Consider the following 15,968-nt stretch of genomic DNA (forward strand, 5'->3'; position numbering starts at 1 on the left):
TGAAGTCGACGATGATCTCTTTTGTTTTGTCAATATTCAGGACCAGGTTGTTCGCCTTGCACCAATCCACAAGGTGTTTCACTTCCTCCCTGTAAGCCAGTTCGTTGTTGTCCTGAATGAGGCCCACAACTGTTGTGTCGTCCGCGTACTTCAGGATAATGGTTGCTGCTGTATCTGGGGCGACAGTCATGGGTCATCAGGGTAAACAACAGGGGGCTCAGAACACATCCCTGGGGTGAGCCGTGTTCAGGGCTCATGTGTTGTTGCCCACTCTGACATACTGGGTTCTATCTGTGAGGAAGCCAGTTGCACTGGGAGGTCTTGAGGCCCAGCGGTTCCAACTTGCATTCCAGGTCCTGGGGGATGATCGTGTTGAATGCTGAGCTGAAGTCCAGGAACAGCATCTGTACGCGGGTGTTTCTCGTCTCCAGGTGCTCTGGGCTCAGGTGGAGAGCAGTGGAGATGGCGTCCTCAGTGGAGCGGTTTGGCTGGTATGCGAATTGGAACGGGTCGAGTGATGGGGGGAGTATGGAGGTGATATGGTCCTTAACCACCCTCTCGAAGCATTTCATTATGGTGGATGTGAGTCCAATGGGCCAAAAGTCATTTAGACATCTGATGGATGGTTGCTTGGGCACTGGAATTATTGTGGCAGACTTGAAACACGGAGGGACGACCCCAGTGAGGTGTTGAAGATGTCCGTGAGCACGTGGGCCAAAGTTCTTAGATCAGATCCATAATTACTAACTGTGTGTTAGTGAATGTATGAACAAGAGGCATTAACTTAAAGCAGGAGTTATCCCGACATACATGTTACCACACACACAGGCTCCGTAGAGGAAGTAGGGTAGTCAAACTTGCATTAGGTGCGCTTCATGTAAGGCTGTGGTATGTTAAACTCACCAGGGGTGTGTGTGTGTGGGCATCGTATAAGTCTCGTGCAGCCCACTCAGTTCCATTGGAAGATGGATGTAATGGCTTCCTATGGCAGAATCAGAGTGTATATCAAGAGAAGTTGCTTGCAGTGGGGCATTAATGCTGGATACGCTATCCCACCGTATGTCTATAGAGGCTGGAAGAACCACAGTGTTGGCCGGGAGAAGGTTGGGCAAGGGGCATTAATGTTGGGTACGTTATGCTCCTGTGCATCAATCGAGGTGGGGAGAACCACAGTGTACAGCTGGAGGAGTACCTTACCTGCTGTGGGAGGTCAGTGAACACAATGTACTTACAAACTTGCGACGCACTCACCCCCCCCTCCACCCCGCCTTACCCTTGTGACCTAGCTGCTTGTAAGGGTTTCCTGTGTGCACACAGAAAAATCATTTTCATCCCAATTTCTTTCCAAAAGGATTTGCGTGATGTCCGCAGTTTTGAAAATCCGTGCATGATAAACTCCCCCCCAAATGTCTAAAAGGCGCGTAATGAAAGTAAGTACATTGACTTGTATTCTAGTATATACAGGGGTATACAGGGCAGCACATCCAACATGGCGCCGGTGTTGATGTCTGTGCGCTCAGCGCTCCATGCAGCCTTTCTTCCAGTTTCCCAGTGTTGCTTTACTGTACTGTTGTTGTAAATGGTAAATAAATTACATGTTTAAAGCTGACATAGTTGTTGGTTATGCTGCATTATTTGTTGGTAGTGTCTTGTCTGGTGTCATCTACTTATTACATTGCTGTGTGATAAATTAGCCCTAATTACCACTGGAATATTTTTCATACTTGCCATTTCCATGAAGCTCTTAAACTGATTTTTAGGCTGATATCTGGCCGATAATTATCAGTGGCTGATATTAGCGGACATCCCTATTTTTTTTTGTTTTTCTTGTTGCTTAGTGACAGTGAGGAGGTGTCGTTCCAAGGAGGACTAGAGGTGTTTTTGAATTGGTGATACATATATATGTTTATGGTGTTGCAATTGCACTGCTGTTGATGTGTTCAGGTGAGAATAAAGTTATAAATCAGCGTCAGATTCTGTGTGGCTCCATCTGCTGTTATAACTGAGAGGGGTAGCTTGACATGGTGCGCACGGGTTAGTTAAAAATTACTTAAAAAAATAAAATTAAAATTAATTAATAAAATTAATTAAAAAAAATATATATAGTCATTTAAAAAATATTCTTAAATTTAAAAAAAATATATATTTGGTGAAAAATGTTAAGAATTATGTATTTATTTGGTGCATGTAAACAGGGCCCCAACTGTGTACATGCGCTGTGCTTAAGGCCTCAAGGGTCAAGGGGGTGCATTCTTGGCGAATGCACAAAACATGTGCATCACTGCCGTAAGGCAGGTGGGAATCAGACAATTAATCCGATGCAGCGCTTGCAGTGATTGTCAAATTAATGCTTGACCTCCTCACCTGTCCCTAGTGGTGTACGGGTACAGATGCTGCCTTTAAAGGCAGACTGTACCAAGTTGGCCAGGGGTGGCCCTGAATGTAAACGTAGTCTGTGGTTTACCTGCAATACAGCAACAAAACAGTAGTTAGTGCTGCTGCTGTTCTCCAGCCAATAAGAGAGTTGAATGGATGCATCACGAAGAGTTCACCATTTCCTTGTATAAAATAAGCCATCCTTCCGTCCCACTCATCACCCACCTCTCTCCTCCACTTGATAAAGAGGCGCTCAGACCGCCGGGAATTTTTATACAGGCCACTATCTAAACAGCACTTGATCCCGCCTGGAACGCAGAGACAGATAAAGATCCATCTAGGGTAAAAGATGGCCTCCTGTTTACCACCACGGGAGGTATAAATTGTGCATCAGAGTACACACACACAGATGTGCCTTCAAGTCACAAGTTGTGTTTTCCTGCTTAAGTGCAACATAAATTGTCGTCGCTGTTTTTTCCAAGCTAGCGTCCACCGTCTTCACTCATCCTTAAACCCGCACAGCGCAGACACTTTTCAGCTTTGTCCTGACAAGAAATGATTGTGTTTCATACCTCAGCCTTGTGTCGACTTTAGCCAAATTTGGCCAAAATGGCGCCCGCCCTGAGTCTGTCCACCACTGGCCATCACTGGCTTTTTTTTTACTCCCATGTGACGAGCCTTACTCACAACAATCATAATCCCACTGTAAACATGCAAGGCTTTAATGGACTCAGCAAAGGAAGTCGGCGTCTCATGACTGCACAATACACGGCCTGTAAACATTAAGCCATTCACAATAGGCCATGTGCTCCTGCCAGGGCCTATAGCGCCTTTTGTCGGGATAAAGGCTCCACAAATGAGCTATTGTCTGACTTGACTATTCCAAATCAGGCAAGGCCTCGGGCTCCACACTGCGCCCGATAGTGTCGCCCTTTTTTTCTCTATGTGTGTCTTTTTTTTGAACATCCTTTTCGGCTGACACTTGTTGATGGGCTCGGGTGTGACACTGTAGAAAGTCCGGGGACAACAGTGCTCAAAAAGTCCCACTGCTGTTAGAACTGCTAAACGTGTTGTGTAGATGCGGGCAGCATTACTTGAATAAAACAAATAAATTAAAAGGTGAAATAATAATTAATTAATTAAAAAAATCAATAATAAAAGTATTAAAATCAAGTATAAAAATAATATATTATATAAATATATTTAAATTTAATTTAATGTTATATTTAATATTTAATATGCATATACTGTGTATGCTTATGCACACACACACACACACTCATGTGCAATCACATTACAGTGAGGCCAATTCCTTTATGGGTTTATATCAAAAGATGAATGTGAAACCAGAGCACTCCATTTCAGAATGGATCTGGATCCGATTCAAATCCTAGAAGACGTTTGTTTTTGTTTGAACCCACCAGTTTTTCATATGAATATATGAAATTTCATATTTCATAAAGGTAATGGAACATGTTGTGCTGTGTTGTGTTGCCCAGGCGTGTCCTATTACTTTACTTATTCAATGAATGAATAGCACTGAATGTCTATGCTCAGTTTCAGATTGGGTTTGGGATAGGTTTTTGCCTGTGTAGACCACATTTAAAGGGGAAATCAAGAGATTAAAAACAAGAGAGCTGTCTTTAGGTGAAAATCAAGCAATTTTTTTAGCCTCATAGCTTGGTCATTAGTGGCAGGTCATCCTTTGCATAAACGAGACATTATGAGCCATGAGACGGTCATTGGGGAACAATGGCGGGATTCTCACACTGGGTCAGTGGGATGACTGCTGATTCCTGATTTATGTTTTCACTGCCTCTCATGTTGCAAAGTGAAAGTAAATTCATGTCACTTTCACTTTGTCTGGCATTCCTACTGAAGTTGTGTTCTTGGTCATGCGTATGGTTTCCTTCCTAAACACATACACAGTTTCATACTTGCACTTAGTCTTTTGAGTGTATAAATTAGTTCACACTGAGAAACCGTGTGAAATGCAGTGCACTGTCAGTACTCGGATGTCACACTCTTGAGTGCTGCACACTTATCACCCTCCAATAGTGGCCAGTTTGGCGACATAGTGGGAGAGCATCGTCATTTCTGGTAATTGAGCAAAAACAGTCATGGCTTTAGAACAACACTACGCTGTCAAAATTCATGATGGATGCATTCATGTCTTATGGTCTCTTCTTTGCAGAACCGTCCTGCATGGAGAGACTCCTCTCCAAGGAATGGAAGGAACGAGTCGATCGCCTGAACGCCACTGAGCTTCTAGGCGAGGTCAAAGGTAAGTGGAGACTTCACTTTCTTACATTGTTTATGTCCAAATCTGCGAAACAACTCATGAGGACAAGTGATCACTTTAGGTACGTTAACCCCTTGCTAGAGTGCTGTCTACTATTTCCATGATGAAGCTGGGTTTCTGCTCTGCCCCTTGACTGCATCATTGGAAAGCTTGGACTGATGTACACCAATCAGGGATACAATTAGGGATACAATTAGAATTGCAGAACATGAATGCAATTCACTTTTGAAGCGTCATTGTCAGATGTGCATATTTTTCGACATATAACTTCAGTTAGCCTTGCTTTAGCCACACCATGCTACCAAAACAACGCTGAACTTTATTGAGCCTGTCTATGAATGTCTCTGCAAAACGTAATACTGGGCCCTCTTCTGACATACGGCACATAGCTCGGGCAAATTTCATACAATCTTAATGATAACTAACACATTGAATAGCCAAAGAAATTGTGAAAACACAGATATGCTGGTTGATGGGTGGGCTTTTGTCATAAAATGAAGGAAATTCTGTGTAATGGAAAACGTGGACTAGGCGTCAACAGTGTCAGTGTTTTGCTTTTTTTTCCTGTTTTTATTTTGCAAACAATTGTGACACAACTGCCTCGAAAGACAAGATAGTGCCAGGAGGCCATGGAAAATATGCTAAACGGAGTGTATGCTAACCAAGGTTCCACTGTTTACTGTATATAGCTATGCAGTGAACGCTTGGTTAGGGTCCTTAATGCATTCCAGAAGGTCTGGCTCAAACTGACTCGTACTCTCACCAAAATACTTTTTTCCCATAAGAAATACTGTTAATCCAGTCATCAGTTCCACAAAGTAAAGATTGATAAGGCAAAACATGTATAGTTTTACAATTATAGTTTTGCATTATAGTTTTACAATTCGAAATGCATATAAATGCCATACCATACCAACTTTATTTATTTTGTGTTGTAACAATAACTACAGCTCATCAAACTGAACATCAAAATGAAAATATAAAAGAAACAAACATTACAATATACAGTAGTTAAGAAATCATATACAAATATAATAAAAACAATCAGTCAAAATAAAAAAGCGTTTCATCTCATGCTGGGTTAAAAGTCAAAGCATTAAAGTAGGTTCTAAGATGTGCCTTAAAAATTGAATATATTCGTAATCTGTTGCTGAAGAAAAATCAAATTAGGTTTTTAGCGTGTTATTAGAAAAAAAAATTGCTAGAAAATTGCCAGACGAGGTCTTTCTCTTTTTAGGAAAAAACAAAAACACAATTTGGACATTTTTACTTTCTTGAAATTGAGTTTTTGCAGTGCTCCTTAAATTTGTCCTTAAATGTCCTCAGCATCTGATGAGCCACCCACACCCTCCCCATAAAAAAACACACCTATTTAAAAATAGGCAGGTGGTATGTAAACGGAGAGCAGCATAGATTTGGGTGTGTAAATGAAACATTAATAAAAGAGCAAACATGTTGTAATTCTTAGCCTTTATGTGCATATTTTCAGCATGTTTGTGCTCCCAGAGTCAGCGGCCTAAATGTTCCTGCGTTTGATCAATGACTTTGAAGTGTATATAATGGAAATGTGACGCTGATGAAGAGGTGTCTGCATTGTTGTTTTAGAGATGATAAATGCAGCATCGGAGTGGAAAAGTGCACGTTACATTCAGCTTTCAAGACAAGACCAAGTGGTCAATTTTACACGCGACACTCAAGAATCCTTAAACCTAACTCAATTTGTTTTGCAGCAGTTAGGATTTTAAGTTCTTACATTCTTCTCGCGTTGATGAATTCATCTCCTCATAAGTTGCACATGAGTTTCAGCTCATTTAATTAGCATAACACCCCAAGCTGCCCATTTAAGGATGTGGAACTACAGGATTGTTGACTACAGAGCAGGCCGTTTTTGGGCCGCAACTTGTTTTTTTTAATCAGCATTTAGTAAAATAAAATTAATTCATTATTTAACAAGGTATATTATTAGATATTATACTAATTTCTTTTGTCACCTACAACACAAAGGATGTTTTGCTGGAGAGCACACATGTATATATTTCATCTTACAATCAATTATTATTGTATATCCTGAAACAGGGGTGTCTAAACTGTTTCCCCCAACTGAAAACCACATACTGAAAAATGAAAAGATGCAAGGGCCACTTTGATATTTTATGACGTTTATATATTTCAAGAAAATATCTCACCTTTGTGATATTTGTATCAACTTTGTTTCAACTTTGCTCATTTTTCAAATATTTCAACTTTTAAATTAATCTCAATAAATAGCTTTTCATAATATTGGGACTTTATTCTCATAATATTTTTTAATTCTTTATTCCCATAATATTATAACCTTTTCCCCCAACATACATTTTACAAAAATTACAAAACCGATCATCCGGGATGGATGGAACAATTACATTTTTTAATTAATTTAACAAATTAATTTTAGCTGAAACTCTTCTGTATCTCTTCTCCCTGTAACCTCACTCTTCCACTTGGGTCCCTCTCATTCACACACATATACTCCGTATTGCTGCGGCTAATCTTCATTCCCCTCCGATACAAAAATACCGATCACATGAATTAATTATACATTTTCAATGTATTTATGCTGTGCTATTGGCCAGGGGTGCCGTATAAAGGGGGAAATCAGTACAATTCCAAGGTTGCTTAGCTGCTAGGGGATCCAAAAAATAGCTAATTGCTAATAACATTTTTAATTAATTAAGGAGGAAGGGGGCAACGTGATTTTTCATTTTGTGGGACCCAGAATTCCTGGCTGCACCCCCGCTACTGGCTGTATGATATGAAAAAGGAAGCGCAAAATCACCTTCCAGGTAAATGAGAGAGCAATCTGCGAACCCGATGTCTTCCACTGTTGAGAAAGGCTGGTCATCTCCCTATTATTGTTTGGGTTATTAGCTTAGCTTTCTGACTGTCACGTACATACGGGCGAGTCTTAGCCACATGGCTACGTTAGATCTCGTTTGACTGATCGTCAGACCCTGAGCTTCGATAACTCAACATACTCCGTCAAATCTTTTTTTTTTTTTCAAATGGCGTGTTAAATCTTTTTAACATGCTACCCCTGCAAAATAGATTTGTGGTTGGTCAAGTTCCACAAGGCAGACATGATTGTTTATATTTTGAAGGAAAGTGGGAGGTGCGGGCTGTAATAGTACGACCCCTAGGTGATAGCGTTAACAGGTATTGATCGGTAGATGCAGATGATTTTTCACAGAAATCGGCTGATACTGATTGGTGGCTTTCTTCTTCAAATTATGACATTATTCCCATAATATTTTGACCTTATTCTCATAAAATAACTTTTTCCACAATCTAATTATTCCAAAAATTACAGCTTTATTTGCTGTTATGTTTGTTTAAAAAAAACAACTTTAAAAATGTTTATGCTACTAAAATTGATTAATAATTAATATAAGACAATATGTACTGTACGTGTGTATAGAGGGAGTGTCAGCAAAGTGTTAGAATATGATGATCAAGTATGAAATACAAACTCTGAAAGTGCACTTTTGGTAAATTTAAATTTTGTCTTTATACAGGAAATTATGCAACATTTTGCTTTTGATCTATCAGCCATCCATCATCCGTTATGTGTTAGATAGCTTAAAGAGTTGTGTGTGTTTTCTCTTTTCTCTCCTAGTGAAGAGAATTGTTTGACCACGCTTAATTTCTCTGCAGACAAATCTGATGGTTGCCTTTTTGTGGACAGATAATTTCTCTGCTGAGTTGGTGAAGGCTGTTAGCCACAGATGCTTCACAAGGAACGCATGTTTGCAGCCTTGACGCTAAACTGCTGAATGTGTGGGAAAGTGTTTCATGTTGGTACACGGAGGGAAAGATACTCCTAGAGCAGGGGTCGCAACCTCTACCATCATTTTCTTTCCTCTTCCAGTTGAAGTCGACAGTGCATGTGTCGGCCTTCTTTGAAATAATGTAAACACTGAACCACAGTATGTCGGTTTTCTGGACTTCTTTCTACATTTGTGTAAAATGAAGACAAAATTTTAACATTCAAAAACCCATCAGAGTACAGTATCTGCACATCACCGCTGTTTGCTCAATATTGTTTACATCACTTGACTCATCACAGGCATTTCAATATGTTTGCTGAATTAATGTCATCAATTTGCCTACTGGTGATGTTTGTTGCTTTCCTATTGGTCCAGAAAATATATTTGGTTTTTATGAACAATTCCTTCATGTATTCTCCATCTGTGAACAACCTCCCCTTCCTTACGATCTCATGTGCAGCCACTATAGCAGATGTAGTTGAGTTTGGAGCGTTGATCCACTTCTTGAAAGGATGCTCTTCATAACTTTAGTAGCTCCAAAATCACACTCTTATACCTCAACTGCAGTGGGAATGGTTGAATGGTTGTTTTGAAAATGGCTTTAAACTAGTGGTGCTCCAATCCATCGGCCATAGATCAGTATCAGCCAATATCAGTGAAAAAGAATGGTATCGACGTCTGCCGATACTTGTTTTAAAATGCCGATCCCCTCCACCGATCAGCTCTGCCCCCATTGCAGCATTCAGAACAAGCTTGTCTGCGGTGTGTGGGACTTCTTGTCTTTGTGAGAGTAATATAAGTTTTGCACCCTGCAAAACTTGCCTCAAAAATGTCTTACCGGGGTGGTGTTTAGAAGCTTTAGATTGGTGCGGCATTTGGCGCTGAACACTTGGCAGGGTGTGGTGAGTTTGAGGCTTGCGATGTGATCATCTGTCAGGCATCCATTAAAGCCACGGTCCCAGCCCGCTTTAATTGTGAGTGTGGACAAAATTTGGGGATCCTCAGTAAGGATTTGGGAGCATGCAGACACTATGGAGCACTTCTCGTGCAGGAGGAACTTTTGTTGTGTGTGGACTTTCCTGCTTAGGCTACTGCCCTTGCGACCTGACCTTGGCTAAGCGGTAGAGGATGGATGGATGGATGGATGGATGGAGGGACGTTCACTTCAGTGTTTAGTGAAAATCATTGAGCTTGGTGAAGACAGCCACAACAAATGTGCTGCCGACATCGAGGGTGTCGCTAATGTCTGAACATACAATATGCACACATAACATACATGCATTATGCGAAAAAAGTTTAATTTATATTATATAATTATATATTATTATATTTATATTATATAAAATGATATAATTCTGAAAATATCTTAAAAAAATATCCAAAAATATCTAAAAATATAATAATTTTTTTTTAATCTATAGAAAATAAGAAAATATATAAAAATATAAATAAACAATAATAATAATACTTCTTATTATAATAATGTATTAAATAAAACATGTAATAACTGTTCAATCCCACCTTCAGCCATCTCTGTGTGGAGTTTGCATCTTCTCCCCATGGGTTTTCTCCGGTTTCCTCCCACATTCCAAAAACATGCTAGGTTAATTGGCGACTCCAAATTGTCCATAGGTATGAATGTGAGTGTGAATGGTTGTTTGTCTATATGTGCCCTGTGATTGGCTGGCCACCAGTCCAGGGTGTACCCCGCCTCTCGTCTGAAGACAGCTGGGATAGGCTCCAGCATCCCCGCGACCCTCGTGAAGATAAGTGGTAGAAAATGAATGAATGAATGTAATAACTGTATGAAATATGCATTTTTGCGAGTGGTCTGATAACCATTTTCAGCCTCGTCCCCAGCTCGTTTCAGCTTTTTTTTTAACTGTCACTCGACACATTGCCCAAATAAAATGACCTCAGTATTTATGACATACAATATATTATTAGATTACCATAATTTGCTTTGTCACATGTAACACAAAGCTATGTTAGTTTGTTAGTACAGATAATCATATTGATCGATATTGATTAATTTTAGCAACTTTAATGCACAAAATGGATCAATGTAGCCGGTGGAAAAAAAAAGCCCTGGTATAGGTCTAAATATGCTGGACAATGACGTTTATTTAGCCCGGGGATAATCTGTTCTTTTTTTCATAATTAATACTGTAGATTCAACTCTTCCATAATTGATCAAGCCGGCAAATTAAGAAATAACTATTGTAAGTATAGAAATACAACTTTGACACCCCATCTATAGAACCAATCAAAAGCCTGAAGAAAGTAATTTCCCAGAAAGTCAGTACCAACCAAAGTGAATGGCGGTGTCAAATAGTAAATACAATAGTTATCTAGAGTAAACGAAAGGAAACATGGAAACATGCGAGGTGATTACGAGTTCCACAAGTGTCGCAGGAATGCACTTCTCTGTGTGTGGTATGCACAACCTGTAATCCTCAATGAGGAATTTTGGGGAGGCAATCAAAGTTGTTGTAATCACACATTAAGATTTACTACGCTGGCTGGAATGTCGAGAAACAGGACTAAGGTCTGAGTTTTGGCCCTCAGATGCAGAGGCAGAAAGTACAACACTAGTCCTTGAATGAATGCTCACAGCGTGCGTTGTTCACAAGTACAAAGAAACGAACAGTCAATCTTAAAAAACAAAAAGTACTGGTAAAAAAATAAATCCAAAGTTAACATAACATATAGAGCATAGGCAGCAAAGCATGAAGCTTTCATGAAGCATGAAAAATGTAGTGGCAGCAATAAAAACAGGATGGAACACCAATGAGCAAAGAAGCTGTTATCCTAGTAAGGAGGAATCAGGACATGCAACGTGCAAAGAAGACTGCTCGGGAATGATCCGGCATCTTCGCGCTGCTGCTGGTGTGCTCCGTTGTTCCGTCCATCATTGGAAACAAGGGCATTTGAGGAGGGCCGAACATTTGCGAGAACTCCAACGGGAAGAAGGGTAGGAAACCAAAGCCAAAAAGGCCATGTTTTCACCAAGCCATATGAATGCCTCACTACTGCCCCCTGTGGCGCAAAGCTGCTTGGGGAGTGGCAGCAATGGCGATGAAAAAAGCTGATGAGGTAAACCAGAGAGCAGTGGTGAAGAGAGGCCAAAAAGAGGCTCCAAGGGGAGCATGGGCGCCTCATTGGGGAGGGAAAATAAAATGAAAGCATGAAACAAAGAGACAAGAAGAGGAGAATGTTGCCTTTGATACAGGGGTGCTAAGGGGTAATTTCACTTTGTGTGTGTGTGTGCGTGTGTGTGTGTTAGGGGTGCATTCTGGGTTCCACAAAAGGGTCTTGACAGGACTACAATGGAGACAGTGTTAGTATGCAGGTAACGTGGGGGCCACCCTGCAGTCTTCCCTCATGGCCTCAGGGCAAGACCTTGTAGACAAACATACACATACATGCATGCACACACAACAACCTGTAACACACACATACATCTTGGATGCTTGTTTGTGTGGATGCAGTCTCACATCACCATCAAACACAATACTGCTACAACAAACTTTGTTTTAGATAGTTTTCATGCTTTCATTTCAATGTACTGTATGTTCACACTAGAACCTCCATAGATGAACACAATCCGTTCCATTGTTGTTCCAATGATCCATTCCAATAGGAAACAATGTAAAGCGGTCTAATCTGAGTAACCATCATAGAACCTTTATAAGCACAGTGGTACTGTAACGTAGTGGCCTTTCACGGGTATTGCTGGAATTAAAACTCCAGTTCGATCCTCCTTAGCCTTGTCAAGTTCAAGCAAGCGACATCACCAAACAGCCAGGCATTTTGAACGGAAAACGCTGATCTGGCTAGCATTTGAAAAAGTAGTACTGTACGAGTCAGCTATTTTGTTAACGAAATGCCAAAAAACTGTTAGCCAACAGCGCATCAAATTGAACTTAACCTTAGCCAAGTTTCCACCAAGTGGTCCACTTCAGTCTGCCAGGGTATGGTTTGTATTAGAAACCCCCCGTCATCTGGCTTGCCTTTGAAAAAATGTTACTGTATCAAATTTTTTGTTGTTATTGTTCACAAATGTAGACAAATATCAGGTTGGATAGTAAGTGTGTTTATATTGGAAAAAATATGTAATGAATGTATATGGTTAATATACATGGTTATCCTCATAATGTACCTTATGAGGATAACCGTTGCTATAGCACGTTGCTATTTAACGCATTTAGAAGGATGTAACTTTGCGGTGATGATGACTCACTGTTGCCTCCTGAGGATAGGTGTGGCACTACAAGTCAAGACAACCTAACTGCAACTTGTCTGCCCATGTTAAGAGGAGTTTTGCTCTTACGATGATAGCTTTACATATTCTTTTCCATTAATATTAGTTATTATTTATTTTATTTAATAATTTAAATATATATAAACAATAAATCAAATAATTAATTATGAATAACATTATAAAAGTATACATAATATTAGTAAATGACCTACATTTTATATACTGGATAAAAATGGGGGGGGAAATCATGAAAACTTCAGTTGAAAAGATAAGCTGAGTAATTAGGTCATTTAGCCACATAAGACAATCCAAATATTAGACACAATATGATGCAGTGTAGAAACTACAGGCACAGAAATACATTTTTACAAGCACTTACTTATTAGAATTAAGTTTAGAAAGTGTACATGATGTAGTATCTGCTGGTGTAAACGAGTCTCTGTATTGTTTTCTTGCCTGTAACAATTTTGGGCAGGACACACATGTATGACAGATGAAATGTTGATGTAGATCACTTGTATGTTAATAGTGTTAGCAGTACCGCCAGCCTGTCATTTTGGTCGTAATCACCATCTGCTGCATTAGCTTCCATTAAAGGAGGCCTAACAAGATAACTCCCCCCTGAAGGCACCCACAGCCACCCTCACGCCTCCTCTACGCTACCCAAACCTCCCAAGAATGTGAATCATAAAGCTGACAAAAGCTGTGATTTCATTGTTGTTGCAGACATAACGTGACAAACAGTAGGCCTGTGCAGGCAAGACAGGTGCTAATAAGCACCGTGATTTGCCGGTACGCTAGATGAATGGTGGCCGCCGCTTTCACAATGACTTTGAATTGCTGTGGTATTAGCTGAAGGAGGACTTCTCAATTGCAGACATAATGTTGCACGAACCTCGATGTCACGGACAACAAGATTAACACAAAGCCTCATCGTTCAACAAATATTCTTAATTGGATTTTGTGTGTTTAAGACGGCTCCACTGTGCTTGTTCATAATTGTTAAAAATAAATTATGTGTTTTTCGCCAAAGCTGAAAAGAAGGACGTGGACGATTATGACAAATTAGCTTAAAGATATATTGTGTCGGACTCCTATACAATGTACAATTAAATCTTGTCTAATATGTTGTTTATGTAAACTAACCAAACCAAACATTCTAATCACACATACCTGTTCTTGTTTTGGGGGAACCTGAAAAATGACTAATTTTGTTTTTTGGACCGACTATTGAAGCACGTAATGGCTGAGCAGGGAATGGATTTTCTGGATTCTACACCCTAAAATGGCGGCCAAAACCGCCCAGGGCATAACATGGAAGCGGTCAGCTCTCCTAAATTCGAACTCTGAACCCAGATCTTCCCGCTCTCCTGACATGTGGCCACCGTATTGCAGACTTTCAAAAACTATTTTCATTATTTCCGTCTTTGCCATCACTGGATGTTCGTGTGAATCACCAACTTGACACAGATCGTACAAAAATAAATCATAAAGTCTTACAGATCACTTACACACATACACAGTACACATATATGTACAAAGCTGCATAAAAATAAATATAGTAACTACATCCATTTCAATTTCAGACTTAAAATAATGTGTCAATATAAGCCCCACCCATTTTCGGTTTAACCATGCCCACTTCTAGTTTATATCTCTATCACTCCGAGTGATAAAGATAATTTCGATACAGGTAGTGATACAGTTAGTGGTGTACTCACTCATCCCCAGTTAATATTATTGAAATGTTAACTTTGGTAACAAGTGTGGATGCATATGATGACGCAAGAAATGTATGTGAGTCCATAGTGTCCTGTGTTTACAGGCACGACAGAGTCCCTGGAGGAGAAGGAGCAACAACTTTCCACCATGATCGGCCAGCTGATCAGCCTGAGGGAGCAACTCCTTTCTGCCCACGACGAGCAAAAGAAGATGGCCGCCTCACAGCTAGAGAAGCAAAGGCAACAGATGGAGCTTGCCAGGCAGCAGCAAGACCAGGTTAGTCCCGTACCCTGATCACATGAACGGACACCAATTTGTTGTGTGGACAAAATCAAAGTGTATGGTGCCCATTGTTATATTTTAAATAACTGGACAGTTTTGTGAAAATACAATCAACTCATTATTAGTGAGATGTATTTTTCAATATTACGTTCATTTGTTTTGTCACCTACAACACAGCACGGAGATGTTTTATTCCAGACAGCTTTACAGATAAAATGGAACCTGCTTATCTCCATGCCCTTCGGAGAGGCTGAGTGTCGACATAAGCGGTTGTTGACGTAGCCGAAACCATCGATTGCTTGCACATTTACTTGTGTCTTTGTCAATACTTAAAAAAAGTGGGTGAAAATTAAGGATTTTTTTTAACCTACTGCAGTAATTTCATTTAGGTTTGTCCTTTGTCATGTGACACTGTAGCCACGGCAGTATTGTGAGTGGTTCTGAGCTGTGATTCAGTGGTTGGGCTACAGGAGGCGGTGGCATTAGTTTGCTAGTTAGAGCCAGTCCAAGAGAGAAGAAGAGCTGCTGATCTGTGTTGATTGCTGTGACGTGTGGAGTGTATCTGTGTTTCTGACAAGTCAACTTTATTTATATAGCCATTATCACAAAAGAGACCCAAAGGGTTTTATAAGCAGACAACAATAGACAACAATAGGTGATGGCGACATCCCCTGATCTGAACCCCCATCCGGGAAGGAACAACTCAAAACCTATTTGAGGAGAAAAGAAACCTTGAGAAGGAACCGCAGGAAGGAGAAATCCCACTTCCAGGATCACCAGGCTGCAATGGATGTTGAGTGGGCAACATAAGACACCATATACCTTACCTCTCGCAGCGTGCCATTGCTGCTAAGATTGGCCTCACCTGCGCTGAGCTGGAGGGTCTGTCCGTCAAGACACAGGGCGGCATCTGCAGAAAAGGGTTCCAAAAACAAAACATTTTCAAAGACCTTATCTTTGAATTTGCCACAAAACTACCCGTTTAGACTTTGCCAGGGAGCATCAAACATGGGACACTGAAAGGTGAAAAAAGTTTTATTCTGTAATGAGACTGATGAGAACAATGTAACATTGACGGTCCAGATGGCTTCCAATGTTACTGGCATGACAAGGAGATCCACCTGAGATGTTTTCTACCTGGCACAGTGGAGGGAGGTCCATCATGATCTGGGGTGCTTTTTCATTCAGTGGAACACTGGAGCTTCAGGTGGTGCAGGGT

General features: G+C 40.4%; 1 protein-coding gene across 3 annotated transcripts in view; it reads left to right on the plus strand.

Annotated features, from left to right (window-relative positions):
- The window catches only part of LOC131130813 (transcription factor SOX-6-like), a 119,026-nt gene that overhangs the window by 53,240 nt on the left and 49,818 nt on the right, over positions 1-15,968 (plus strand). For all 3 annotated transcript variants that reach the window (XM_058074833.1, XM_058074832.1, XM_058074834.1), the window contains 2 exons: positions 4,571-4,660; positions 14,571-14,743. In XM_058074833.1, coding sequence (XP_057930816.1) covers positions 4,571-4,660; positions 14,571-14,743 — 263 coding nt within the window. The remainder of the gene's footprint in view (positions 1-4,570; positions 4,661-14,570; positions 14,744-15,968) is intronic.

This window comes from Doryrhamphus excisus, chromosome 6 (genome assembly GCF_030265055.1).
Source record: "Doryrhamphus excisus isolate RoL2022-K1 chromosome 6, RoL_Dexc_1.0, whole genome shotgun sequence".
Classification (NCBI taxonomy): domain Eukaryota; kingdom Metazoa; phylum Chordata; class Actinopteri; order Syngnathiformes; family Syngnathidae; genus Doryrhamphus; species Doryrhamphus excisus.